At 37.0% G+C, this 25111-nt stretch overlaps 15 protein-coding genes across 15 annotated transcripts; 8 read left to right on the forward strand and 7 right to left on the reverse strand.

Moving 5' to 3' along the window:
• Positions 1-121: 121 nt before the first annotated feature.
• Positions 122-2218, reverse strand: SLI15 (Sli15p; the record flags this gene model as incomplete). Its single annotated transcript, NM_001178504.3, has 1 exon — positions 122-2218. The coding sequence occupies one exon, from the start codon at positions 2216-2218 to the stop codon at positions 122-124; it is 2097 nt and encodes a 698-aa protein (NP_009714.3).
• A 342-nt stretch (positions 2219-2560) lies between these two features.
• ICS2 (Ics2p) lies at positions 2561-3328 on the reverse strand (the record flags this gene model as incomplete). The annotated part of the gene is made up of 1 exon (NM_001178505.3): positions 2561-3328. One exon carries the CDS (start codon positions 3326-3328, stop codon positions 2561-2563), a length of 768 nt encoding a protein of 255 aa, NP_009715.4.
• A 2238-nt stretch (positions 3329-5566) lies between these two features.
• AMN1 (Amn1p) lies at positions 5567-7216 on the forward strand (the record flags this gene model as incomplete). Its single annotated transcript, NM_001178506.1, has 1 exon — positions 5567-7216. The coding sequence occupies one exon, from the start codon at positions 5567-5569 to the stop codon at positions 7214-7216; it is 1650 nt and encodes a 549-aa protein (NP_009716.1).
• A 486-nt stretch (positions 7217-7702) lies between these two features.
• Positions 7703-8746, forward strand: IFA38 (ketoreductase; the record flags this gene model as incomplete). Its single annotated transcript, NM_001178507.1, has 1 exon — positions 7703-8746. One exon carries the CDS (start codon positions 7703-7705, stop codon positions 8744-8746), a length of 1044 nt encoding a protein of 347 aa, NP_009717.1.
• A 349-nt stretch (positions 8747-9095) lies between these two features.
• CDC28 (cyclin-dependent serine/threonine-protein kinase CDC28) lies at positions 9096-9992 on the forward strand (the record flags this gene model as incomplete). The annotated part of the gene is made up of 1 exon (NM_001178508.3): positions 9096-9992. One exon carries the CDS (start codon positions 9096-9098, stop codon positions 9990-9992), a length of 897 nt encoding a protein of 298 aa, NP_009718.3.
• A 659-nt stretch (positions 9993-10651) lies between these two features.
• CSH1 (mannosylinositol phosphorylceramide synthase catalytic subunit CSH1) lies at positions 10652-11782 on the forward strand (the record flags this gene model as incomplete). The annotated part of the gene is made up of 1 exon (NM_001178509.3): positions 10652-11782. The coding sequence occupies one exon, from the start codon at positions 10652-10654 to the stop codon at positions 11780-11782; it is 1131 nt and encodes a 376-aa protein (NP_009719.3).
• Positions 11783-12220: 438 nt separating this feature from the next.
• Positions 12221-13588, reverse strand: TOS1 (Tos1p; the record flags this gene model as incomplete). Its single annotated transcript, NM_001178510.1, has 1 exon — positions 12221-13588. The coding sequence occupies one exon, from the start codon at positions 13586-13588 to the stop codon at positions 12221-12223; it is 1368 nt and encodes a 455-aa protein (NP_009720.1).
• Positions 13589-14248: 660 nt separating this feature from the next.
• YSY6 (Ysy6p) lies at positions 14249-14446 on the forward strand (the record flags this gene model as incomplete). The annotated part of the gene is made up of 1 exon (NM_001180059.1): positions 14249-14446. One exon carries the CDS (start codon positions 14249-14251, stop codon positions 14444-14446), a length of 198 nt encoding a protein of 65 aa, NP_009721.1.
• Positions 14447-14740: 294 nt separating this feature from the next.
• Positions 14741-16498, forward strand: EXO5 (Exo5p; the record flags this gene model as incomplete). Its single annotated transcript, NM_001178511.3, has 1 exon — positions 14741-16498. The coding sequence occupies one exon, from the start codon at positions 14741-14743 to the stop codon at positions 16496-16498; it is 1758 nt and encodes a 585-aa protein (NP_009722.3).
• A 394-nt stretch (positions 16499-16892) lies between these two features.
• On the reverse strand, positions 16893-17444 carry ARL1 (Arf family GTPase ARL1; the record flags this gene model as incomplete). The annotated part of the gene is made up of 1 exon (NM_001178512.3): positions 16893-17444. The coding sequence occupies one exon, from the start codon at positions 17442-17444 to the stop codon at positions 16893-16895; it is 552 nt and encodes a 183-aa protein (NP_009723.3).
• A 425-nt stretch (positions 17445-17869) lies between these two features.
• On the forward strand, positions 17870-18703 carry UBS1 (Ubs1p; the record flags this gene model as incomplete). Its single annotated transcript, NM_001178513.1, has 1 exon — positions 17870-18703. The coding sequence occupies one exon, from the start codon at positions 17870-17872 to the stop codon at positions 18701-18703; it is 834 nt and encodes a 277-aa protein (NP_009724.1).
• Positions 18704-18859: 156 nt separating this feature from the next.
• TYR1 (prephenate dehydrogenase (NADP(+))) lies at positions 18860-20218 on the reverse strand (the record flags this gene model as incomplete). Its single annotated transcript, NM_001178514.1, has 1 exon — positions 18860-20218. One exon carries the CDS (start codon positions 20216-20218, stop codon positions 18860-18862), a length of 1359 nt encoding a protein of 452 aa, NP_009725.1.
• Positions 20219-20485: 267 nt separating this feature from the next.
• POP7 (ribonuclease P/MRP protein subunit POP7) lies at positions 20486-20908 on the reverse strand (the record flags this gene model as incomplete). Its single annotated transcript, NM_001178515.3, has 1 exon — positions 20486-20908. The coding sequence occupies one exon, from the start codon at positions 20906-20908 to the stop codon at positions 20486-20488; it is 423 nt and encodes a 140-aa protein (NP_009726.3).
• A 480-nt stretch (positions 20909-21388) lies between these two features.
• On the forward strand, positions 21389-22630 carry PEX32 (Pex32p; the record flags this gene model as incomplete). The annotated part of the gene is made up of 1 exon (NM_001178516.3): positions 21389-22630. The coding sequence occupies one exon, from the start codon at positions 21389-21391 to the stop codon at positions 22628-22630; it is 1242 nt and encodes a 413-aa protein (NP_009727.3).
• A 302-nt stretch (positions 22631-22932) lies between these two features.
• On the reverse strand, positions 22933-25014 carry SSE2 (adenyl-nucleotide exchange factor SSE2; the record flags this gene model as incomplete). Its single annotated transcript, NM_001178517.1, has 1 exon — positions 22933-25014. One exon carries the CDS (start codon positions 25012-25014, stop codon positions 22933-22935), a length of 2082 nt encoding a protein of 693 aa, NP_009728.1.
• Between the last annotated feature and the right edge of the window lie 97 nt (positions 25015-25111).

The raw sequence follows: 25111 nt of genomic DNA on the forward strand, positions 1-25111 counted from the left end.
CAAGAAGGAAAAGTAAAGAAAGTGAACGATATACGTAATGCAGGGGGAATACCAGAGTATTTAAAGTGTACTTGATTTAATGTTAACCAGTTTGAATTTTTCTTTTCTGGGGTAATCGAATTCAAGACCTTTTGGGCACAATTTGACGCGGTTTCAACCTGTTTAGCCTAGGATTTGGGAAAATTTCATCGGTGTGCAAAGGCGGAATTGGTCCAAAGATAGTTTGTGGATTTATATCTTGCTGTCTTATCAATTGCTCTTGCAAATACGGGGATTTAGCCCATGCCGCTAAAGTTACGCTAGCCTCATCTTCAGAATCAGTATTTATCTCTGGTAAAGAATCATTGACAGAGGCTATCTTTGGGGTCACATTTCCGATTATTTCTCGATGGTCAACTGTATTTATTGTGGCCAATATATTGTCGGTACTAAATGCAGTATTTTTGTTGATGGTATCTCGCACATGATTATCGAAAGGAGCCAAAGATTCTTTTAGACGTATGTCCTTGTAGTCATTACTAAAGCTTGTTTGCTTTTTTAGATCTTGTTCCAAATGCGACATCCTTTTTTGTTTCTCTTGTTTACGCCGATGATGTTCCTGTTGAGACCTCATAATTCCTGATAACCTTTTATCAAACTTTTTTTTTAAGTCATCTCGTTCTGCCTCTGCTGGTGGAAGTAATTGAAGGTTTGTAAGCCGATAATTTTTGGATTTACGAGACTCTGGCTTGGAGATGTCAGCAATATTCGGAGAAAGTTTTCTTAATGTTTTCTCTTTAATTTTCAAACGATGTGGCGTTTGCGACGTTGTTAAATTTTTATTTTTATTAGGCGAAATAGACGCTTTTGTTGGTCTCAAATAACCTCTTACAGGGCTTTGGTAATAATTTTTAACTTCTTTAGATGGCGAGCTTGAATCGACACTTATTTTTGTTGGAGAAATACTGTGCGGTCTTGAACCAGTTTTATGAACATCACTAGAGTGTTTGGACTTCTTTTTCTGTTCTGCAATGATTGCTAGCTTTTTGTGTGTCGTTAGCTTCAAAGAAGTCTTATCAAACCTCGGAATAGAGGATTTTCGAGAGTTTTTTCCTTTGGGTGAATTATTTTTGGTTATTTTATTTTTTACTGAGAATATATCTCTTAACGCTTCTTGCATATCAGTATCCGTGGAGTTTATTGACTTAAACTTTTGAGAAACTTTTTTCATGGGGGAGCCTGTTAAATCGATTGATGAAGAGGAGTATTTGTGACCAACGTTTCCACGGGAAATTTTGTTTTCAAATGATTTTGTTGGAATAGATGATAGCCTATCGAAAACACTGGATGCTTTTGTAGATCCCGCGGTATCACTGTTTTCCACAGCTCTTATAGCAGGACTATTTATCGTAGATTTTTTTTTAAATGCGATTGGTGATTCCTTTACTGTTCGTACTTTTGGTATTGATCCTGAAGATTTTGTTGGTGGAATGTGTTGAATAATAAGAGGATCTTTATTCGGCAGTGGAACAAACATATTCGACCTTCTTTGAGATCTCGCTATCCCAGAATTCGGTGGTGGTTTCACCTTTACTGATTCAGCTTTCTTTAAAGCTTGAAGTATAGGTTCATTCTCCATTTCTTCCTTAGCCGCCCATGTTTGATTATCGAAGCGTTTTGTATTAATCGGAGACTCCGAAGTCTTGGAGGATTCTCTTAGAACCTTTTCAACTTTGTAAGGTGACCATGGTGAGGATTTTTCGCTTTCATTGGCGTCGACTTTAACGCTATTCAATGGCTCAACCGGGCTTTTATTGGTATCATGTATACTAAATCTATTCATTCCTTCGGTGACTTCCTTCCTGCGGAGTGATTTAGGCGTGATACTTTTATCGTTATGTAATCCATTTCTGGGTGTCTTAGTAACGTCTTTTGCGGCATCATTCTGGGAGTTAGAAAGTTCATATTCTCCTTTCATTTTAGGAAATTCGACATCCATTTTGTTATGCGTATTTTCGGGGCTAATTAAAGACTCTTCCATCTTTTTGTCTTCATACTTGAGTGTATTCATATAAACATTATTTCTTAACCATTCACTACTTTCGTACAATCGTTGATTTATTTCTGAATGTGCATCTGTTGTTAGATTATTTAGATCATCGAGGGTTTCTATGATTGAACGGGTAGAGCCTGGCTTCCTTTGAGTTTTCTTCCTAGCTGCTTTGATTGCCCAGTCCATTGTTTAAATCTTCGGGCTCTTTCAAAGTCCGTCAGTTGAGGAGATACTTTGAAACGTTTTGTTTGTATCATTGGCAATACTTGAAACGAGTTTTTGTTTGTTTTCTTTTTTTAGTTAATTCGCGAAATTTAAAATATGAAGATCGGTTTCAGAACAGAATGGATCAGGCTTTTCCGCGTATAAGAAATAATAACACTGACATAACGCTATAACGAAACAGCGTAACAAAATACTCTTTACATGGTTTATTTTTATATATTCATTTAACATTATCAAAACTAACATTAAGTCCTTTATTTATCAAAACAAACGAAAAAAAAAAATGCGAGACAAATGATCCAGTCATTTATTGTCAATATCTAAGTCAATTAGTGGTTGCAATATGTCTCCAGTTTCCACTTTATGAGCAAAAATTTTGCCCTCAATATTTATCTGATTTTTTTCAGCGAATTCTTTCAAACTCCCGAATCTACCGCTTGCGTTTCTTCTTAATTGTTCATTGGTATTCATGATTGTGTTTTTCGGGGACATTTGGTGGGTATATGAAGTATCCGGTGAAGAATGATATTCTTTGTCCAAGAAAGAACTTGCCAATGAAGTTTTTCTTGAATTGACGCCTATGCTTGAATTAGAATCGTACCCGTCAATGAAATTTGGCTTACAAGACCTGCTGAATGAGATTGCATGACTTTTTCTGTGGTAACTTTTCCTTCGCCCTGAAGGCTTTGTAAGTTCGTGTGATAATGAACGTGAATGCGAATGTGATGATAATTCATTACTTTCTACCCTTAAAGGTGATACCGCATTAGGCTTTCTTGGACATATGGAGGAATTTCTCCTCGTTTTCACACCATCCTTGTCTCCAGGGAAAGAGTAGGTCTTCAGCTTGTTGAACAGAGCTTCGCCTTGAGACTCTTCAAAATAAAAGCTCTTTTCGTACTCATGGGGTTGTTTGCTGCTATCGAACTGAGATTCTGTTGAAGAGAGAGAGCTGAAACGTCCATAGAGTGGGCTGCCAAGTGATTTAATGGATGTACTAGATTGACTGCCCGTAGTAGGAAAACTAAATGTGCTTATTCTTTCTCTTTCTTTTTGCTCAAATTTGCCCATATCTTGCTGGAAAGGGAAACTTCAGTGAAGTAATAACGAAGGTGGTGTAGAGTATAAATTTTTATTAAGTATGCGCTTTGACGTTCACATATTTGTAAAAGATTTATTTGAGAAGATAGAATGGGTCTCATTTATTTATACTTAAATGCTTCTTTGGATGTCAAGCTTTCTTGATGCCGGACTTGCAGTCGAAGGGCTCTTTCCCAACAGATATGTAACCAAATGCGTCGAATAGAAAAAGAAAGTCTTCCAAGGAAAGTTTATTACGAGGGGTTTTGTGCATTAACGTGGCATATAATTAGGTATAAACTCAAGGTTGGCTTAAGATTAGCGAAACAAAAGTATAAACGACCCAAAATTGGAGTGGATGTGTTCTTTAACACATAAACTGTCGTACAAAAAAAAAAGAAACAAAGAGCAGTTGAAAGAACATCAAGATCATAAGGACCCCCATATCGTGATAATCATTGATGACCAAATCGTGAACTCCCTGCGCCTATGCCGTGCCATAGCAAATAAAGTACTGGGCTGGATTGTTAATGACTTGCATATTAACGACAGGTAAACGGTACCCTATTTTTCTTTTTTACGTGCTACGGACGAAAAGTGAGGGTGATTAACGCTTCAAATAAGAAACGACGGCTAGCAGGGTCTAGATGCGTGAGATGAGATAAGGAAAAGAGCTCTGTGTCCCAGGTAATAATCCCTGGAGAGATATAATCTTCCCTACAACTTGATTGCATATTAACGCTCCCAAGTTGTGGCCATTGAAGAGCTCTACAGCAATGTCCCGACGAACGGAAATAACCCTCTTTTTCATGATATTTTCGGAGTTATCTCCACTGTCAACAACTATTCTCGAATATAACAGAATGAAAGGGATCACGTACGCTTGTTATATTGCTGTCGTTCTCCGTTCGCAATCCCATTATATGCGAGGGGCAAAAGAAGAGACGGCCGGTAACTCATTTTTTGGTGTGTGAGAATTGCGGAAGCTTCGTTCTCCCACCTTTTTTCGCTGTGTTTTTCTTGTCCTCAGCACCGGCTGGTCAAGCCGGTGCTGAACGGCCGGAGAGAAATATAAACGGATGAAAACGTGTTAATAATTGCATCAGTAGTAGGTGGCGGGGTTGTCTCATTTTTGTTATGGCGTAAGGTGAAAAATTGTAAAGGATTGGTTCGGTTGGGTTGGCGACAATTAATTATGGGATAAAAAATTGCTTAATCTTTATTGGAGCAATTACCTGCATAGGCACTCATAGGCCACAAGGGTTTGATGGCGGAAGGATGTTATACCTACGATACTACCATACATGTGATATGTCACTTTCTAGTCCGAAGCGTGGAACATATTATCTTGTTTGACGTTGTGGGTGTTAACCGTAATTGTCTGGGTACGCCGAAGGCACGGAGACCATGTTAAAATATGTTTCTCTTTTTTGCTCATTTTTTTCTATTTTTTGCTGCGCATTGCCCGAAGCTTTTCTTAGTGGTAGTCTGCTCTCGCGCTCTTTGTTACACTCGCAAAATTTTTTTGCTGGGCAAAATAAAGCACTCTCCGGCCATTACTGGCTGTCGTCCGCCAGGATTTTCATTAACTTGCAGAAGTAAACAAACAAAACACAATTATGACACCGTGGAAGTTTCCTAAATGGTAACAAAAAGCTTAATTGAAAGAAAGAATTTCCTTCAACTTCGGTTTCCTGGTTCCGCTATTTCTCGCTTGTTTCTTCTATTGGACTTAGGATGTCTCATCAATCATCTTATTCCTGCTGGTGTTTTTTGTATCGCCTTGCCTTGGAGTGTTTATGCTTGTCCTTTGTTCAGTAACCATTCTTCAAGTTTGTTTCAAGTAGTAGGATACCTTCAGATATACGAAAGAAAGGGAGTATAGTTGTGGATATATATATATATAGCAACCCTTCTTTATAAGGGTCCTATAGACTATACTCTTCACACTTTAAAGTACGGAATTAAGGCCCAAGGGAACTAACAAAAACGTTCAAAAAGTTTTAAAACTATATGTGTTAACTGTACAAAAATAACTTATTTATCATATCATTTTTTTCTCTGTTTATTTCTTCTAGAACTTATACCTGTCTTTTCCTTTTATTCTTTGAATTTGGTTTAATATCCCTTTTTGGTTTAATATCCATCCATTCCTTTCACTTAGAACTAATAATTCCCTTCGTTTGATAATTTATCATTTTCCTTTTCTGTTAGTAAAGTACCCATTAAATGAAACTAGAACGCGTAAGCAGCAATGGCTCCTTCAAAAGAGGTAGAGATATCCAGTCACTTGAATCTCCGTGTACTAGACCGCTGAAAAAAATGTCACCTAGTCCATCTTTCACATCTCTTAAAATGGAGAAGCCTTTCAAAGATATTGTAAGGAAGTATGGAGGTCATCTTCATCAAAGTAGTTACAATCCCGGCTCAAGCAAAGTGGAGTTAGTAAGACCAGATTTGTCTTTAAAAACAGATCAAAGTTTTCTTCAAAGTAGTGTGCAAACTACGCCTAATAAGAAAAGCTGCAATGAGTATCTTTCAACTCCAGAGGCCACACCATTAAAAAATACGGCTACAGAAAATGCATGGGCAACCTCTCGAGTTGTTTCTGCATCCAGTCTTTCTATAGTGACACCAACGGAAATTAAAAACATTCTTGTTGATGAATTCTCTGAATTGAAGTTAGGGCAACCTTTGACTGCTCAACATCAGCGAAGTCATGCGGTCTTTGAAATTCCTGAGATTGTGGAAAATATCATAAAAATGATAGTTTCTCTAGAATCTGCAAATATACCAAAGGAAAGACCATGCTTAAGAAGAAATCCACAATCTTATGAGCACTCTCTGCTTATGTACAAAGACGAAGAGAGAGCAAAAAAAGCATGGTCAGCAGCCCAGCAGCTACGAGACCCACCATTAGTCGGACACAAGGAGAAGAAGCAAGGGGCCTTATTTAGTTGTATGATGGTTAACAGGTTATGGCTTAACGTAACAAGGCCTTTTCTTTTCAAAAGCTTGCACTTTAAGAGCGTCCATAATTTTAAGGAGTTTTTACGAACTTCCCAGGAGACGACACAAGTAATGAGACCGTCTCATTTTATATTGCACAAATTACATCAAGTAACACAACCAGATATAGAAAGGCTTTCCAGAATGGAGTGTCAAAATTTGAAATGGTTAGAATTTTACGTTTGCCCTAGAATAACTCCCCCATTAAGCTGGTTTGATAACCTCCATAAACTTGAAAAGCTTATTATTCCAGGCAATAAAAACATAGATGATAACTTTTTACTCAGACTATCACAGAGCATACCAAATTTAAAGCACTTAGTTTTAAGAGCATGTGATAATGTCAGTGATTCAGGTGTTGTTTGCATTGCTTTGAATTGCCCGAAATTAAAAACATTTAACATTGGCAGACATAGGCGTGGAAATTTAATTACGAGTGTCTCACTGGTCGCGCTAGGCAAATACACACAGGTGGAAACTGTGGGGTTTGCCGGTTGTGATGTTGATGATGCCGGTATTTGGGAATTTGCTCGATTAAATGGCAAAAATGTTGAAAGATTGTCTTTAAATTCCTGTCGTCTTTTGACTGATTACTCTCTACCCATTCTTTTTGCTTTAAACTCATTTCCAAATCTGGCTGTTTTAGAGATCAGAAATTTAGATAAAATAACTGATGTGAGGCATTTCGTGAAGTACAACTTGTGGAAAAAATCATTGGATGCCCCCATTCTAATCGAAGCATGTGAACGTATTACGAAACTAATCGATCAAGAAGAAAATAGAGTTAAGAGGATTAACTCCTTGGTTGCCTTAAAAGATATGACAGCTTGGGTTAATGCAGACGACGAAATAGAGAATAATGTGGACTAGATGGTTTTTGTGACTTTACCTATAAATAGTACACAACAGACCACCAGTAATTCTACACACTTCTTAACTGATAATATTATTATAATTGTAACTTTTTAGCAGCACTAAATTTAATGAATACATAGATTTTTAACTAGCATTTTACTATTCTGTACTTTTTACTTGAAATTCCAGAAGGGCCGAAGAAACCAGAATTCCTTCACAGAAAACTATTGAACTACAGAATTCTCCAAAAGATACACTCATAGTGTTAAGACGAATCAATGTCTCGGATTTGGAAGTCCTTTATAGAGATAATTGTAGGGGCCTTTTGTAATGTTTCGGATGTTCTGTTTTAAGTCCGCGGGAGGCCTTTTTATTTTTCGCTTTTTTAGAGATTTCACGAATAAAAGCGTTGCAGAAATGCAACTTCAAAAGAGACTGAAGGAAACACAGATAGAAGAACAGTCTTCAAAGCAATCAATTCGTGTCGGTGCAGCTTAAGAAATGACTTTTATGCAACAGCTTCAAGAGGCTGGGGAAAGATTTAGGTGTATCAATGGTCTTTTATGGGTTGTTTTTGGGCTTGGTGTCTTAAAATGTACAACGTTATCACTTAGATTTTTAGCTCTTATTTTTGATCTTTTTTTACTACCAGCAGTCAATTTCGACAAGTATGGTGCTAAAACTGGTAAATACTGTGCTATCACTGGTGCAAGTGACGGTATTGGTAAAGAATTTGCTAGACAAATGGCGAAACGTGGCTTCAACTTGGTATTGATCTCGAGAACGCAATCTAAATTGGAGGCTTTACAAAAAGAACTAGAAGATCAACATCATGTCGTTGTAAAGATTCTAGCCATTGACATTGCGGAGGATAAAGAATCCAACTATGAATCCATTAAGGAATTGTGTGCGCAGTTACCAATCACCGTTTTGGTCAATAATGTTGGTCAATCACACTCCATTCCTGTTCCATTTTTGGAAACAGAAGAGAAGGAGCTTAGAAATATTATCACTATCAATAACACTGCTACATTATTAATTACACAAATCATTGCACCAAAGATTGTGGAAACTGTGAAAGCTGAAAACAAGAAGTCGGGTACTCGTGGTTTGATCTTAACCATGGGCTCATTTGGTGGTCTGATTCCCACCCCACTTTTGGCTACATACAGTGGTTCGAAATCATTCTTACAAGGTTGGTCTAACTCTTTGGCTGGGGAATTATCTAAAGATGCTATCGATGTTGAATTAATCATTTCATATTTGGTCACTAGCTCGATGTCTAAAATCAGAAGATCATCTTTAATGATCCCAAATCCACAACAGTTTGTAAAATCCACTTTAAGAAGCGTTGGCAGACGCTGCGGCTCTCAAGAAAGATACGCTACTATGACCCCTTACTGGGCGCACGCAGTGTATCAATTTGTAATTACAGAGACCTTTGGCGTTTACTCTAAGATTGTTAACTCCATTAATTATTCCTTCCATAAATCTATCAGAATTAGAGCCTTAAAAAAAGCCGCAAGACAGGTTAAAAAGGAATAGAATTATCGTTCTCGAGATAGTTTTTATACAATACATATATATATATATATATATATATTTACAAGAAAAGCATGGCTTATGTATTATACTTGCTTATGTACCAATATATACATATATGGCCTTATTAGGGCAACAAACGCCAAAAATAAAAACGAACCTAAATGAGAAAAAAAGAGAAAAATTTGGAAAACAACAAGAACTCAAAAAAAAAAATTGGTGGAAGGACCAAGTCCTCTTGAAAGAAAATTTAATACTGCTTTTCCAGAATATCATATTGGAAAAAATATTCAAGCCAGCACATCAGCTACAGTGGAAAATAGCCCAGATCAAATAGAACTATCCTTCGAACATGAGCGGTGAATTAGCAAATTACAAAAGACTTGAGAAAGTCGGTGAAGGTACATACGGTGTTGTTTATAAAGCGTTAGACTTAAGACCTGGCCAAGGTCAAAGAGTAGTCGCATTGAAGAAAATAAGACTAGAGAGTGAAGACGAGGGTGTTCCCAGTACAGCCATCAGAGAAATCTCATTATTGAAGGAATTAAAAGACGATAATATTGTCAGATTATACGATATTGTTCACTCTGATGCACACAAGCTATATCTTGTTTTTGAGTTCCTCGATTTGGACCTGAAAAGATATATGGAGGGTATTCCAAAGGACCAACCGTTAGGAGCTGATATTGTTAAGAAGTTTATGATGCAACTTTGTAAGGGTATTGCATACTGCCACTCACACCGTATTCTGCATCGTGATTTAAAACCGCAGAACTTATTGATTAACAAAGATGGGAATCTAAAACTAGGTGATTTTGGCTTAGCGCGTGCTTTTGGTGTTCCGTTGAGAGCTTACACACATGAAATTGTTACTCTATGGTATAGAGCTCCGGAGGTATTACTGGGTGGAAAACAATATAGTACAGGTGTCGATACATGGTCCATCGGCTGTATATTTGCCGAAATGTGTAACAGGAAACCAATCTTCAGTGGCGATAGTGAGATCGATCAGATTTTCAAGATATTCAGAGTATTGGGAACGCCGAATGAAGCTATATGGCCAGATATTGTCTACTTGCCTGATTTCAAGCCAAGCTTTCCTCAATGGCGCAGAAAAGACCTATCACAAGTGGTACCAAGTCTAGATCCACGCGGTATTGATTTGTTGGACAAACTCCTCGCGTATGACCCTATTAACCGGATTAGCGCCAGAAGAGCAGCCATCCACCCCTACTTCCAAGAATCATAAGCATTATAATCTATTTCGCTATTATATTACAAATGCTACTGCACTGTCATTATAGCCTAGTAAAGTATATAGTGAATACAATATACTCAGTTTCAACATTATGATGGGTAACTCCATCAGAAAATATATTCATCGTCATATACGGAACATTCAGTTATACGCGAAAGTAAAAGTGAGAGCTTTTCAGGGGTTAAAAGCTGGGCGTGTTCCATGACGTATTTACCGAGGTCGTATTATCAAAGAAAATGAAAAAAAAAAAAAAAAAAAAAAAAGCGAAGAGGAAAAAGACAAACGAAAAACAAAACGAAATAACGCATTGTATGCTGGGGCCTCAATTGAACTTCTTTGACTATAAGGAGTTCGCTTGTTTAAAGCCGTTTCGCATCTGACTCGCCCTTGGTTTTTTTCTCTGTTCTTGTTTTTGACCTCCGCAAATTCATTGCTCTTTGAATTTTGAAGAGTTTCATTGTCACCGTTGAATAACCGAGACGGGTATTGTTTTTATTTCCTTCATTATTTACATCGCAACACGATTTTTATTAGCTTCCTCAAGGAGCGCTGACCGTATATAATATAATTTCAACAACCGAACAAGGCAGTGCGAAGCGGTGCACCTTACAACAGTGCTAAAGTAGTTACAGTAAACCAATTAATACGTGATGAAGAAGGAGTTGAAAATTCTTATAATAGCGAACATTGCATTACTTATCTCTATAATACATTACACATTTGATTTGTTGACGTTATGTATAGATGATACTTCCAAAGATGCGCTAACAGATGAACAGCTGAACCCCCCCAATGGCTTCAATTCAACATTCTATGAGTCTCCTCCTCAACTCATACCGAAAATCATTCATCAAACCTACAAAACAAACGATATCCCAGAACAGTGGGTAAAAGGGAGGCAGAAGTGCATTGATTTACATCCGGATTACACTTACATTTTATGGACGGATGAAATGTCTGATACTTTCATTAAACAGGAATACCCGTGGTTTCTTGACACCTTTAGGAGTTATGAATATCCAATTGAGAGGGCGGATGCAATACGGTATTTCATCCTTTCGCATTATGGTGGTATTTACATTGACTTGGATGATGGTTGTGAAAGAAGGCTAGACCCTTTGTTGAAAGTACCAGCATTTCTAAGGAAAACTTCGCCTACAGGAGTGTCAAATGATGTGATGGGCTCTGTTCCAAGGCACCCCTTCTTCTTGAAGGTCATCAAATCGTTGAAACACTATAAGAAAAACTGGTACATTCCATATATGACAATCATGGGCTCTACGGGCCCCTTATTCATTAGTGTGGTTTGGAAGCAATATAAGAGATGGTCTAATACGGCCGAAAATGGTGCGGTAAGAATTTTACAACCTGCAGATTATAAAATGCATAATAATTCTTTTTTCTCAATATCTAAAGGTTCCTCCTGGCATACGGGTGATGCCAATTTTATGAAAACTCTAGAGAATCACATCTTGTCTTGCGTGGTTACCGGATTCATTTTTGGCTTTTTCATATTATACGGTGAATTTACATTTTATACTTGGCTGTGCTCGGGACCATTTAACAACAAACGCTATTACATTCAGTGGTTGAGTGACAAGTTCAAGTTACACAAGTGGAAACTAACATCGTCTTACAAGAATAAGGAAAAGAGGCGGAATCCTACTCGTCACGAATATAATTCGAGGGGTAAGAGATTAAGAAAAGATTCTAATATCCCCTACGACAGCGTTTTCCTTGATATAGAAAAGAATCACGCAAAATTTACCGACTTAACCTGATTGAATTGCCACTGTTCTACCCCTATAATATTGTGAGCATGGATAAATCTCAAAAACAATGGCGTATAGATATATAACAGGTATTAAATCTTAGTATTTAAGAATTACAAGTAACATGCATTCCTATAAAAATTAAAGAGAAAAAAATTCGATTATAAAATAGTACAATGTCCAGAAGCTTGGTTTTTAATAGTATATAATAAAGATAAAGATAGATAGAGAACATAACTCTAAACTTTAAGAGTGAATTTTTTTTTTTTAGTTTAGTTTTTTTTTTTTTTTTTTTTTACAATAATGTATTGTTCTTGGAAAATAACACAATCTGTTCAAAGTGGACAGAAACCCTAAAACAAAAATAATAACGGGGAAGGAAAAAAATAGCAAGTGAAACATAAATGAAAAAAAGGAAAATTTTATTGGTTAATAAGAAACGATCGACTATGGCAAGGCCGCAGAAGAACCGGACTTGCTCAACCATTGGTCAACGACATCATCGCTTAAAGTAGCATCAAAGCTTTCGTCGACTTCGATAATGTGAATAGTTTTATCACTTGAATTAAAGATTACGGCAGCCTTTAAAGTACCATCAGTTGGTCTCTCGAAGTAATCTTGAGTACCACCATCTTGGCCGTCATGGATGTGTGAGATTAATTTATCAGAACCAGCGGTCAAAATTTCGAACAAATCCATTTCACCACAGCCAGTTTTCCAACAAGAACAAGATGCATCACCATATTGCAAGGTTCTTGGGATTTTTGCATTTAATAACCAAATAGCTGGCATATCTTGATTGTAGGCAGAACCGCTGGTGTCACTTGGCATAGAAAATTCGAAGACGAAAATTTTATCAGCCCCACCAAACCCATGATAAGCAGGAATGCCTTCTCTGTAATAACCACAATCGCCGTTATTACCGGAACATTCTTCACCGGAGAAAATCATGAATTCATTACCAGATTTAATGGTGACATCACCAAGAGCTTGAGCGGAGGCAGCACCAGAAACACCATCTGAAGCAGCAAAAGAGATGGAGTTACCGAAACAACTCGACCAGACACCAGAACCGGCAGTCCCCCCTTGGTTGTTCATGAATGTACAGTTGCTAGTAGAGCCTGGGACAAAGTAGGAACCTCTGGACCAGTCACCGTTAGTGTTAGAAGATGATGACGAAGATGATGAAGCAGCAGCAGCAGAAGAGGTGGTTTTAGAGGAAGAGATGGAAGACTGGCTTTCACTCGTTTCAACTGCTTGAGCACTGCTGGACAAAACAGTAGAGTCTTTAGTGTAAGAAGAAGGAACAGCAGGACCGACAACGGTATTGGTGGAATCGGCTGTGACTGTTTGACCATTACTGTCGACGTAAACAGTGGAAGTAACTTGAACATATTCAACAGCAACATCCCTCTTGTGCTGATGCTTATGTCTGGAGACAACAGCTTCACCTTCCTTACAGGACTCGATTGATTGTTTCTCTGATCTTTTCTTCAAAGCATTAGATTCACCATTTGGGTAGTAAACACCAAATTGTAGTAACTCGATCGGACCCCTGAAATGAACAGATAGTTCCTCGTTGAAGGGAGCCAAGCTACCAGAAGCAGTGAAATCAGCTTGGGTACAAGCACAAGAAGATTCATCCATATTGGTGACATCTTGGTAGGTAGCAGATAAACCGACGTTAGAGTAAATGATGGCATCGGTTTGAGCACAATAGTAATTACCGCCAGAGTAAGTACAATCAGCGTTCACGAGTGACACAACTGAAGAAAACAAACCGACTAATGCGGTCATGGAAAGCTTTTGTAACATTTTTTTCGTTCAAATTCCGTTAGGTTTTAGATATTTTATGGGGTGTAAATGGAAAAACGAAAAGGTGAGAAAAAGACGTTCTATTGAAGGAGTGACTAGAAGTTGGATAAGTTAGGTTGGTTTGAGTTTTGATTCTGGAGTCTTCTTGCGAGAAAAGAAATAATTATAATATAAAAAAAAATTGAATGGAGATAAGAAGTTTAACTAGCAAAGTTCGAGAGATATAAAAAGTAGAGATGCGAAAATAAAATTAAAACAAATCTGAAAATAATGGAAGTGAAACAAGGCTAAGCAAGAAAATTTTCTATATTGCCAAGACAGGAACGTTTGTGATGAATCACATCTGCATTCGTGGTATATTTAAATGAAAATCCCAAGTTTCGAATTTTCACGTTTGCTGTACGACGAAAAAGCGTGGAAAAATAAACAAAACCAGCACTAAATCGCCAACGAAAAAGGAAAGTCGCCAACGCGAAAAGAAAAGAAAAAGCGAGGCGCAGATCTCGTGGTATGTGATATCGTGTCTAATGACTTGACGTGGCTTTTTTTCTTGTCGCCATCTGCGCTTACTTGCGTTATATCAAATATAATTTCAGCACAGCATTACATGCAGAAATAGCAGGGTGCAGAGGTCGAAGTAGATAGAGGACAACACCTGCGATGGCCGTACAGACACCAAGACAAAGACTGGCTAATGCCAAGTTTAACAAGAATAACGAAAAGTATAGAAAATACGGTAAGAAGAAGGAGGGCAAAACTGAGAAAACCGCACCTGTGATATCCAAAACTTGGTTGGGTATTCTTCTGTTTCTTCTCGTAGGTGGTGGTGTTTTGCAACTAATCAGCTATATCCTATGAAGCAGTGGCAAATTGCATATATAAGTGTACAGTGGAAGCAAGTACGTAAATAAATAAGCGATTTCGAATAATAATAACAACAAGCATAAGGCAGTATTACCCGCGTTGTCATTTATGGATGCGAAAAAAGATGAAGTAATTCAAGTGCTATTGTGATTTACCATGCCAATCAAACGTGCAACAAAGATGAGTATGAGGGGGGACCCAGGCATAGTACACAGAAAAGCTTTGTAGACTGTCTTTGTTTTCTTAATTTTTCAAGTAGGCTTTCTGCTTTTCTTCTGTACTTATCGTATGCTGGGCCGGGCACTAATCAACAAGTATGGATTTTTAATTCATCCTAGGAGATTTGTACATTTAAACGATAAGTCCCTTGATGGAACATTTATACTACCTTCGAAGAAAAATCATATGTATGATGTTCCAACTAATGATCCAAGCGGTATCCTGAATGCCTCGGATATCGATAGAATCAATAATTTGCCATTTTTCGATAACACCAGTCCGACAAAAGAGACAAATACTAAGGAAGGAGCATTGTTGAGCGAAAAATTGGCCAGCGTTAAAGAATTATTTGGAGAAGACCCTGAAAATCCTTCGTTTATCAATTACAGATTCCCCAGAGGTTTAGAGAATCCCTATTTTGACATTCAAGTAAATCAGCTAAAGAAAAAACGATTATCCGTCACACAATTATGCACTACGCAGAATTGGTGCGAGTTAAGGAATTTTTACGACTTTTATTCTCAAAATTTGTCTAACCAACTACTGAACTTAAAATTTCAGGTGCAGAAAGGTAAAAAGATTCATAAATCACTAGAGGACGAAACGCATCCTGAATTAAATCAGTATAAAAGCTTTACCCACAATTTCCTTGCACTGACAAAATTATCTATGGATATTGATAATGATATGGATGCCCTGCTAGATAACTGGTTCAACTCTATCAATAGATTGGTCTCTTTATTCACCAAAGGTGACGGTCATGCAAGAGAAATAGTTTGTCATGGCTTCATTAACTTAGAAGATGGCAAACTGGTGGAGCATTTGCTGAACAGTGATAGCAAGACAAAGGAAAATGTGATTATATCAGGTGTTATTGACCACTTAACTCTTAGAAATAGGCACAATCATCAAGTACAGAAAGGTGCAGCTCATCTTGATACGGAATATCAGAGCTGGGGTAATATCCTCACTAATTTACTATCAAATCTAAAAGAACTGAAGTCGAATAACGAGATTGTTATCTCTGATATCAAAACTAGGTCAGTACCAAAAATACCATCTATTGAGTCCGTTATAGAATCCTCTAAATTACAGACAATGTATTATAAGTTTTTTTTTTCCCACCTTAGTCAAGACATGACACAAACCTACCATAGCTTTTTAATCAATGCCCAGAGAAGAGGACTCGACGTTGATGCGCCCATAAATCCTACCAAGATTTTAACATTCATACTAACAAACCCACTCTTCGCTAATGATGTGAAGAACCTCCTGTACGGACTACCGATAAATCATTCTGCTTTCGATAACGACGCCAAAGGCTCTAATACATTTGATATGACCGCGTTCAATGATTTGCTGGATAGAGGTCCCACATCTTTTAACGTTCCGATTGAGCAAGACGAAGATAGTTCGGAGTCAACAAAATGTGTATCTTTGCGAGATTATGGACATTTTTATACGAAATGGAAGACACCTCTAACTTTGAAATACTTTGCGGCAAGGTTATCACAGATCTATTTTATTGTGGGTAATCTCGTTTCGAATGATTTAATGATAGAATATTATTACCATAACGATAATTTCCACAATATCATCTTCCCATATGATCCCTTGAAACTGGGAACCCATGCCCATGATTCTGCAATGGTTTGGTTTGGTGGCAGAGATATGCATCCAATTGAGCCTACTCAAAAAAACTTCAACACATACTGTAAGTTTTGTGACTACAGACACGTTTGTTCTTGGAAAAATAAAAATGAATTGAAACTTATTGATCTAGGGAAAGAATTAAAAAAAATTATTCTTGAATCAAGTATGAAGTAGTGTAGGTATTGTAACATTATTTATTCTAGTTATTAAAAGGGTGTTGTTTCGTGAATACATTGAAGTCCTTTATTGGGTTATTAAGCACATAAATCTGTTTCTGCTTTCGGACGTCCTGTTTCAATAAATCGGAATTGAAATGACAATTTAATTTAAATGTATATATGCAACTTTCATTAAGAGGTCATTAGGTATTTTAATGCGGCCTTCTCATTCATCGGAACGATGTAATTGCCTTTAGAATTAAAACCCAAAGAGAAACATGTATACACTTACTAACTCTATTATGTTTGGATAGAGCTCCTTGATAATTCAGTTACAAAACAAATTATATGTATATTCAATGCCATTTAAAAAGTATGCATCTACACTTTTTTTTTGCAAATCTTTATCGCTATAACTGTTCCTCTTTTATAACATCAATCAACCAATCTAAACCTTCGGTAATACCTTCGCCTTTAATTGCACTGGATGCTACGATAGACCAACTTCTGTCCTTCAATTCTACAAGATTCAGTTCTTTGGAGACTTCACTGGCACTTAATGCACCCGGTTGGTCTTGTTTATTTGCAAAAACCAGCAGTGCTGCATCTTGCAATTCTTCTTCCTGTAACATCAAATGAAGTTCCTTAGAGGCTGTAGACATACGATCTTTATCAGTCGAATCAACAACGAAAATAACTGCAGCAGTGTCTGCATAATAACACCTCCAGTAGGGCCTGATACTTGTTTGACCACCAAGATCCCAGACGTTCAATTTTAAGTTTTTATAACTTAGCGTCTCTACATTGAAACCAATGGTTGGCTTTGTAGTGACTACTTCGCCAATTTGTAAACGATATAAGATGGTAGTTTTACCTGCACCATCCAAACCCAAAATCAATATACGCAATTCTTTGTTTGAACCCCATAGTTTGTCAAACATTGAACTAAAAATGTTACCCATCTTGATCTATAACTCACTTTACTGGAACTTTCTTCTTAGATCTTTCTTTATTTTTCCTTTGGTTTTAGAAACCTTATTACTCACCGTTTCGTAAATACAAATGAACCACGCAATCCTTTACTACTTGAAAGTTCCGAGAACATTCTGCCTAATATTAATTGTCGTAAATCTAACTTTTATAGGCAAAATAGTTTTATTCAAAATTTCAATTGGAAAGGGCTCTGTTACCCGTCCTGTACGATGCAGTGGGTTTTGTTATTGTCATAAGAAATATTTAACCTACTCTTCCCATATATATCATAGAACACATTCTTAGTATGTTTTGAGAGCATCAATCTAACGTTGCCTTTGTCGTGATTTTGTGCGAGGAGGCGATATAAGAGCTAAACAGATTTTTTTATATTTTAATCAAAAAGCTAATAATTATGGCTTACTCTTTAACAAGGAAATTGCTGAAGGATTGGAAATATTTTATGCGCCATCCTGAGAAGACCCAAGGTCTTTTTCATGTAAGGCCACATGATTCAGACTTACATCTTTGGCACGTGGTAATGTACGAGCCCAGGACTTCTTTGGAAGTATATCTACTACTTTATATTGGCGGAAACGACCAGGATCCATATATCATCATGAAATGTCTGTCTCCAAATTGTTGCTTTCCAATTAACAGAACGGTTTCGATGACACACTTAAACTATCTTTTATTGAAAGACTTGGGATTACAGGATTTACTTTTCCACATATGGCAACCGCTTTTTCATATTCAAGCAACGGAAGACTTACAGTATTCACCGTCAACGGTAAAATTCAACAGGGCGTGGAATAGGATTATATATAAGGACTTTAAATCTTATTTTCCGGAACTGATAGGTACTTTACAACCAGGTGATTACTCTATAGTAAAGAGCTATTCCAAAAATCATAATATCAGCAATAGTAATGGTGGCAGTGTCAATGAATTTATGTCCTCTTACAATGCTCAAAGCCACACCTTTCACGCACAAGACAACAGCAAGAACCCTTATACTAACAGCAGCATAGGAAAGTCTAGTATGTTATCTACTCTCAACAATAATAACGTTAACAAAAGGACACATGACTACAATGCTATCGACTTTATGACCAAAAACTTACTTGCATGTGATGATGACAGTATTCATCCGGTCGTAAGTTCTAAAAGGTCAAGAACGTTGGCATGTCCAGATGAAACGAACGATAATCGCGGTAGTGAGCATTACACAAAGAGGAAAAAAATCTAATGGGTTTATTTTTACATAGAATAGTAGAACTTTCTTCCTTTTTTCACGATTTTTTGCATGGGCATTTGTCACAATATATATTTTTATTCAGTTATATAAATATACTCCTTTTCACAAAAGAAGGCCTAATATTATAGGAAATCAGCATTAAAAACATTATGTATTTCTTTTTTCAGCGGCCGAACGGTCACTAGAATGACTCAGAATGGTTTTTATCATCTCGTTGCCAATGAGATTAGCCTCTGGAAGCATTGGCTCAAAGAACTTTTGAACACTCTGAAATTGCTTTTTGTATATATCAAAATTGGCAAAAGAAACAACCGAGCTCCATTCTCTAGCCGAAATAACAAATTCTAAATCATCTTTTATGAATGATTTATCATGGATAGCTGCATCAATTGTCTGTTCTAATAAGCCAGGTTTTAAAAAAAGATATTCGGACACACCCAGGAATATTCTGAATAATGGCGTCGAACAAATCATATGATCATATGGATCAATACCAAGTTGAAACCACGAATCAACAATCGCCAACAATGATAAATGTGAATTCGGCACTGGCTTGCAATTGTTGCTGTTACCAATGCTGCTTTTTGATAGCGAATATTTCTCTAAAATCGTGTCATCCAATAGTAAGAGACCAGTATGCTTTCCAAATACAAATTGCTTAGCTTTTAATAGTCTATCAGTAAGTTCTTGTTCTTTGTTATCTATCATTAAACTAAATAGTTCTGTTGCACTGGTTGCATATTGAAGAATTTGCTGATGTGCACTTGGGTTTGTTATGGCTAATCCTGCGTAAACATGCCACTTGTTCGAATAGATTCTTAGTGATATATTAACTTTCACATTTTCTAGGCCACCGTACCATTTGTTTACACCCAGAGTCCAAGGATAAATCTTTATCTTTGCCCACGCAGATCCCATACTTAAGAAAGCAGCATGTGTCACAGCTTGTGTATCAGCGGTAATCTTGTCATGCTCTTCATATGTCAAATAAACTTGCTTACTTTTCAAACATGCCATAACAGAATTAACGAACTCAAAAGATTCTGGGTACTGTGATCTGTGATTGATAATAACTAGTGGTTGGCCTTCAGTATTAACTTTAGGCCCATGAAGGGAATGCACGGTAATGATGTCGCAGTCCTTGGGTAAATACTTTTCGAAAGCCTCGATTTCCGGCAGCTTACAACTCGTTTGACCCCCAACAATTGTTCCAACCTTAGAAGATGGTCCATACGTTGCGACGATCTTACTAATATTGGATGCTTCAACACTATAGATAATATAGTCGCTTTGCCTGGATACCAAATGACCATTTTTCACCAGTTCGAATTTAGCTGAGGCATATTTTTCTTTCAGTTCATCATAATATTCTTCCCTATCACAACATATAACACCCCATCCAGCATCTGTAAATTTATTAGCGTATAATAGGCCCATATCACCCAGACCAATTATACCAATGACTTTTGTGGCTTTCCATTGCTCAATCTTATCCTCTGATACCATGTTTATCAAGTGGATATGCTGTCCTCTTTCCTTCAAGTGCTACGGTATTCTTGTAATTCTAAAAACTTTTCTTGGTTTGAATAATTCCAGTATCACTTTCTTCAAAGCTTATTTTCATATAAGGCCTCAAAAAAAAAAAAAAAAAATGACACATAGCTGAAGTGATAAACTTACTACACTGGTATAACGCTTATTAGAGGAAATCTAATAATAAACTGTTAGCTATAAATAGTATACAATAACAATGAGCGCTAAAAGTATGACATATTAAACATAAATACGCAATTCTACACCGCTTACAGCCCTTTTCTTTAGTTGGGTTTCTTTATCGTCATCTTCAACATCACTTTCCATGTCGATATCAGCTTGGCCTTCAGTTATTACTTCATCAAGAACTTCTATAGTTTTAGTGTAAACCTCTATTTTCTTGTTCTTCTGATCTTGAAAATGACAACCTAATGCCAGTGTCTTTTCTACAGCTTTACCCATACCCAAAACCGCAACATAGGATGATCCTTGCTTATGAACGCTATCGAGAAACTTATTTATTCTTTTCAGTGCACTAACGTATGGTGTTGTAGACTTAACGAAAATTGTTGTGTGTATTTGCTTATGCGTTAGAGTTTTCAAAGATGGGTGTTTCGTTACTCGTTTGGTAGATTTGTTGTGTGTATTCTTTTTGAGTGCCATCCTGGGTGCAGAGTTCTCTTTTCTTCTTTGACCGTCAATCTTATTGCTTATTTCTGAATAGTTAAGTAGCTCTTTACAGAGAGTGAAATTAAACAAATGGTCAAACAATCGCAGGAAAAAAATGAAGAAAAAACATTTTTTCGAAATGACATGAGAAGACTATTGATGTACTTCTCATGATTATTCAACCATATTGAGCTGGACAGATTTTTACCAAATTGATTTGGGAATTTTAGACATTATTGTTGTCATACCATTTTCATATTCAATTCAACAGCCTGGTGGGGAAGTAAAGAAATTATCCCCGAAACAAATACCCTTTTATGCTTATTTCCAAGAATTACTGGAACACCAACTGCAAGGGTAAACAGAATTGATGAAGAAGGTGCAATCACTCGAAACTACTTCATACTTTCTCTTTTCTTTCATTGATCTTAATTTAGTTCAGTGGACATCATTTTGCTAATTTCAAGGAAAGAAATGGACACAAATTCTAAAACCAAAGTACAAACTGAAAATAAAAAAATTAAGGCGAAATTTATACATAATCATGGGCAAAAGCCCTCTCTTATCCAAATTACACCTCCAATGATTTCCAGCACTCTGTTTCACGCATATCCACTACTACTAATATTCGACAATGCCTTAGCGAATATAATGTGGCTGTCCGACGATAAATGTTTAACATTCATTTATCTAACGAGCATATGGCTGACCATAAGTTTTTTTATCCCCGTTGAAACAGAGGCTAGCCATTTTCTGCCATTTACAAAGATTTTGAGACTATGGTTAGGCATTATAAGCGGGGCATTTCTATTCTTATCATTCATGTATTATATTGTTTCATTGATAGCTTCGTTAAGAGACACGGAACCTCCTACATTGGATGAAATTGTCGTGCTACTAGAGTCTGTGTTGGATAAACTGGAAGTACTGAGAAACGAGCTGAATGTTTGGAAAAAATTAAAGCTTTCATTTGATGGCGTCAATAAGGAGTGTTCTGGCAAGAGGTTGTTTTGCAGATTATTCTTATTCGGTACAATTTTTCAAATTATTATCATGAGATACATATCACCGGGAACTTATACTAGATTTTTTATTATTACCGGCTTGATATACAATACGAGTAGTTTTCAAGCTACCTTAAGGCTACTTTGGAGGTTTACTGCTGTTAGGAATTTCTATTATTTGGGGATTGAAAGTTTTAAAATTTCGAGTTTCTTACCAAAACACTTAAAGATGGAACAAATTATTCCTTTATCTCAAGGACGTGCAATCACGGTGCCACTGGTAGAGGTATTGCCTAAACTACTTCGGGACAAGAAGGGTGATGACCACATTCATATTCTACAGCTTCTACTTAATGAGCAAAAAGATAACTTTGGTAATGAAGACCTTAAAATACTAGAAATTGAAGTATACGAAAATCAAAGAAGGTGGTATCAAAATAAAAATTGGAGTACAAAATTACTGCCGTACGAAAGACAAAACTACTGCATAGAAATTAAAAACACTGATGGAACTTTAACCATGAGGAGTTGTTTGCCCCCAGATGGACTTGGTGAAGAAGAATTACCCAATAATTGGCATTGGATCAATGATAATTGGGACGGAACTGATTGGATATATTCAGATTCAGCATGGAAAGAAATTGGACAATACAGTTCTTTGGAAAGTTTTACCAGGTCAAGAAAATGGAAACGACGCCTCTTCCATTTGTAATAGTATTGCTTTAAGCCTCTAAACTGCATATATAGTTGGTTGCCTAACATTATCATGATATGAAGAATTTTCTCATACTTTGAAACATAGGACAAGTAAAACTTTATAAGATCATGTGCACTTTGTGTATGTTATTTCATAATTTTCATTAAATTCTTATAACGGCTTATGTAGAAATAATTATCATTTTTATAATAGAAGATTGAATATAGAGGTAATGTATAAAGGGCACATAATGAAGCACTAGTGGTTCATTTAAGAAAGAATAAAGAGGGAACAATCCAAATAGACAAAAATTCCGATTAATCAAGGTCCATGTTTTCATCATTGTTGTCATCGCTATCATCACTTGCAGCGCGTGCCCTTCTTTGCTCAGCCAATTTTTCAGCAATATCATTCATTTTAGAAGTTTCTTGATTCGCTCTGAGTGCTTGTCTTTTTTCTTCCTCCTTTGCTAAATATCTACCTCTAATAATATTCCCCAACGATGCCAGCTCCTCATATTTAGCAATGTATTTTGCCTTGGTAGAATCGTCACCATCACCATATAACCAATTTTCAGTAGTGGCTAACATGTTTTTTAGCTTTTCTTTTTCTGCGTCAGACGCAAAATCGGAGTATTCATCATCGAGTTTGGCACGAAGGGTATAAATATACTCTTCAAGGGCATTTTTGCGATCCTCGGTTTCGGCAACTAACTTATCCTGGTTTCTTAATTCATTCTCTTTTTCAATTAGATCGTTCAACTCAACCGGGTTTAGCGCGAATGTTTTTGCAGTCATACCTAGCACATCTTTCTTAATTGTTTTAGTAACTTCTTTAAACTGGGGCTCGGCATCTTCTGGTGCGTCTTCCGGTAAAGGCACTGGCTCTTGAACCGTAATATCTTCCGTTGTGTAAGCGTTCTCGATAATATGCAAGCCGGAAGGATCGCATCTTAACTTGACCTTTACAGGAATAAAATCTTGATCTTTAGGAACCTTGACCCCAGTGAAGCTCCATTTTGCAATAGTGGTGGAAGTACCTTTTGGCAGTTTCGAAGGATGAGTGTACACCGCTTTCATGCTGAAATCTCCAGTACGATGTAAAGTAATTAGTTTAGTTGATGGATATGATGAATTAGCAGGGAATACTTCCAAACGGTCTTCGTCATCGACCTGCTTATCCCAAGTGTATGACACTGAATACGGATCAATATCTTCAAATTTAAACGGCCTGACCCTTAAAGTTGGAGAGTGAATGGCACATATGAAAGCGGCCCCCTTGGCCACAGCTTCGTCTTGATTTAAAGTAGATGACAAAGGTTTTCCAAAAACATCAGAAATTGACTTCTTTAAAACTGGGATACGGGTTGTACCACCAATTATTTCTACGAAGTCAATATCATTGACAGTTAATTTAGCTTGAGCCAATGCATTGGTGATTGGATACGTCACACGCTTCAACAAGGGCTCTACTAATTCTTCCAGCTCTTCACGGCTCAATTGAGAGGAAACGTCGATATCATCCATAACAGATTCAACGGAGAAGGGGGCAGTAGTGTTCGCAGAAAGCACTTTTTTTAATTTTTCAGCAGCGATTAAAATTCTGTTATAAGCTTTCGGATTTTTCCTAATGTCAATCTTGTACTTGTCCTTAAACTGATCAGCAAAATGTTCTGTGATTGCGCGATCGAAATCTCTACCACCAAAGTGCTTGTCATAAGCAGTACCTAATACTTTCATTTCGCCTTTGCGGAAAGCCATAATAGAACAGGTGTAGGTAGAATGCCCAATGTCCACTAAGCCAATGATTCTTGGCTTTTCTTCAGGACCTGGCAGATCATTCTTGAAGACGCCGTACGAAACGGCGGCTGCAGTCACATCGTTGACAATCCTTACAGGATTTAATCCTGCAATTCTGGCAGCATCGGCTATGTTATAACGTTGTTCTTCCGAATACCATACAGGAACTGCGAGGCAGACATCGGTAATTGATGACTTCGTTTCCTCTTGAACGGTGTGCTTCACCTTATCAATGAACATAGCAGTCAGTTGAGTAGCTGAAAATACGTGTGTTTTACCGCCGAACTCCACTTCCACACCAACTTTACCATTTTTTAGCTGTACCAATTTCGAAGTGAAGAACTTATTCTCGATATCAAATTCAGGGTCTTTGAACTTTAGTCCAATGATTCTTTTCAAGTTTTCCACAGTGTTTTTAACATTCGATGTTTGCTTAGTTTTACCAGATTCACCTAAGTACCTATTTCTGGGGCCAAAGCCGACCAAGGATGGTGTAGACCTATTAGAAACTTCATTGACAACGACATCAATACCCCTATTTCTGGCAACTGCTAGTACTGAGTTATTGTTACCTAAATCTAAGCCAAATGGAGTGCTCATTATATTATATCCTTTGGTTACGTCTGTTACAGGTAAAAAAAAAAAAAAAAGGAAGTTTTAAGGGATATTTCCAAAATCTATATACAAGATTTCATAA

The sequence above is a fragment of the Saccharomyces cerevisiae genome, chromosome II, assembly GCF_000146045.2.
Source record: "Saccharomyces cerevisiae S288C chromosome II, complete sequence".
Taxonomy (NCBI): Eukaryota; Fungi; Ascomycota; class Saccharomycetes; order Saccharomycetales; family Saccharomycetaceae; genus Saccharomyces; species Saccharomyces cerevisiae.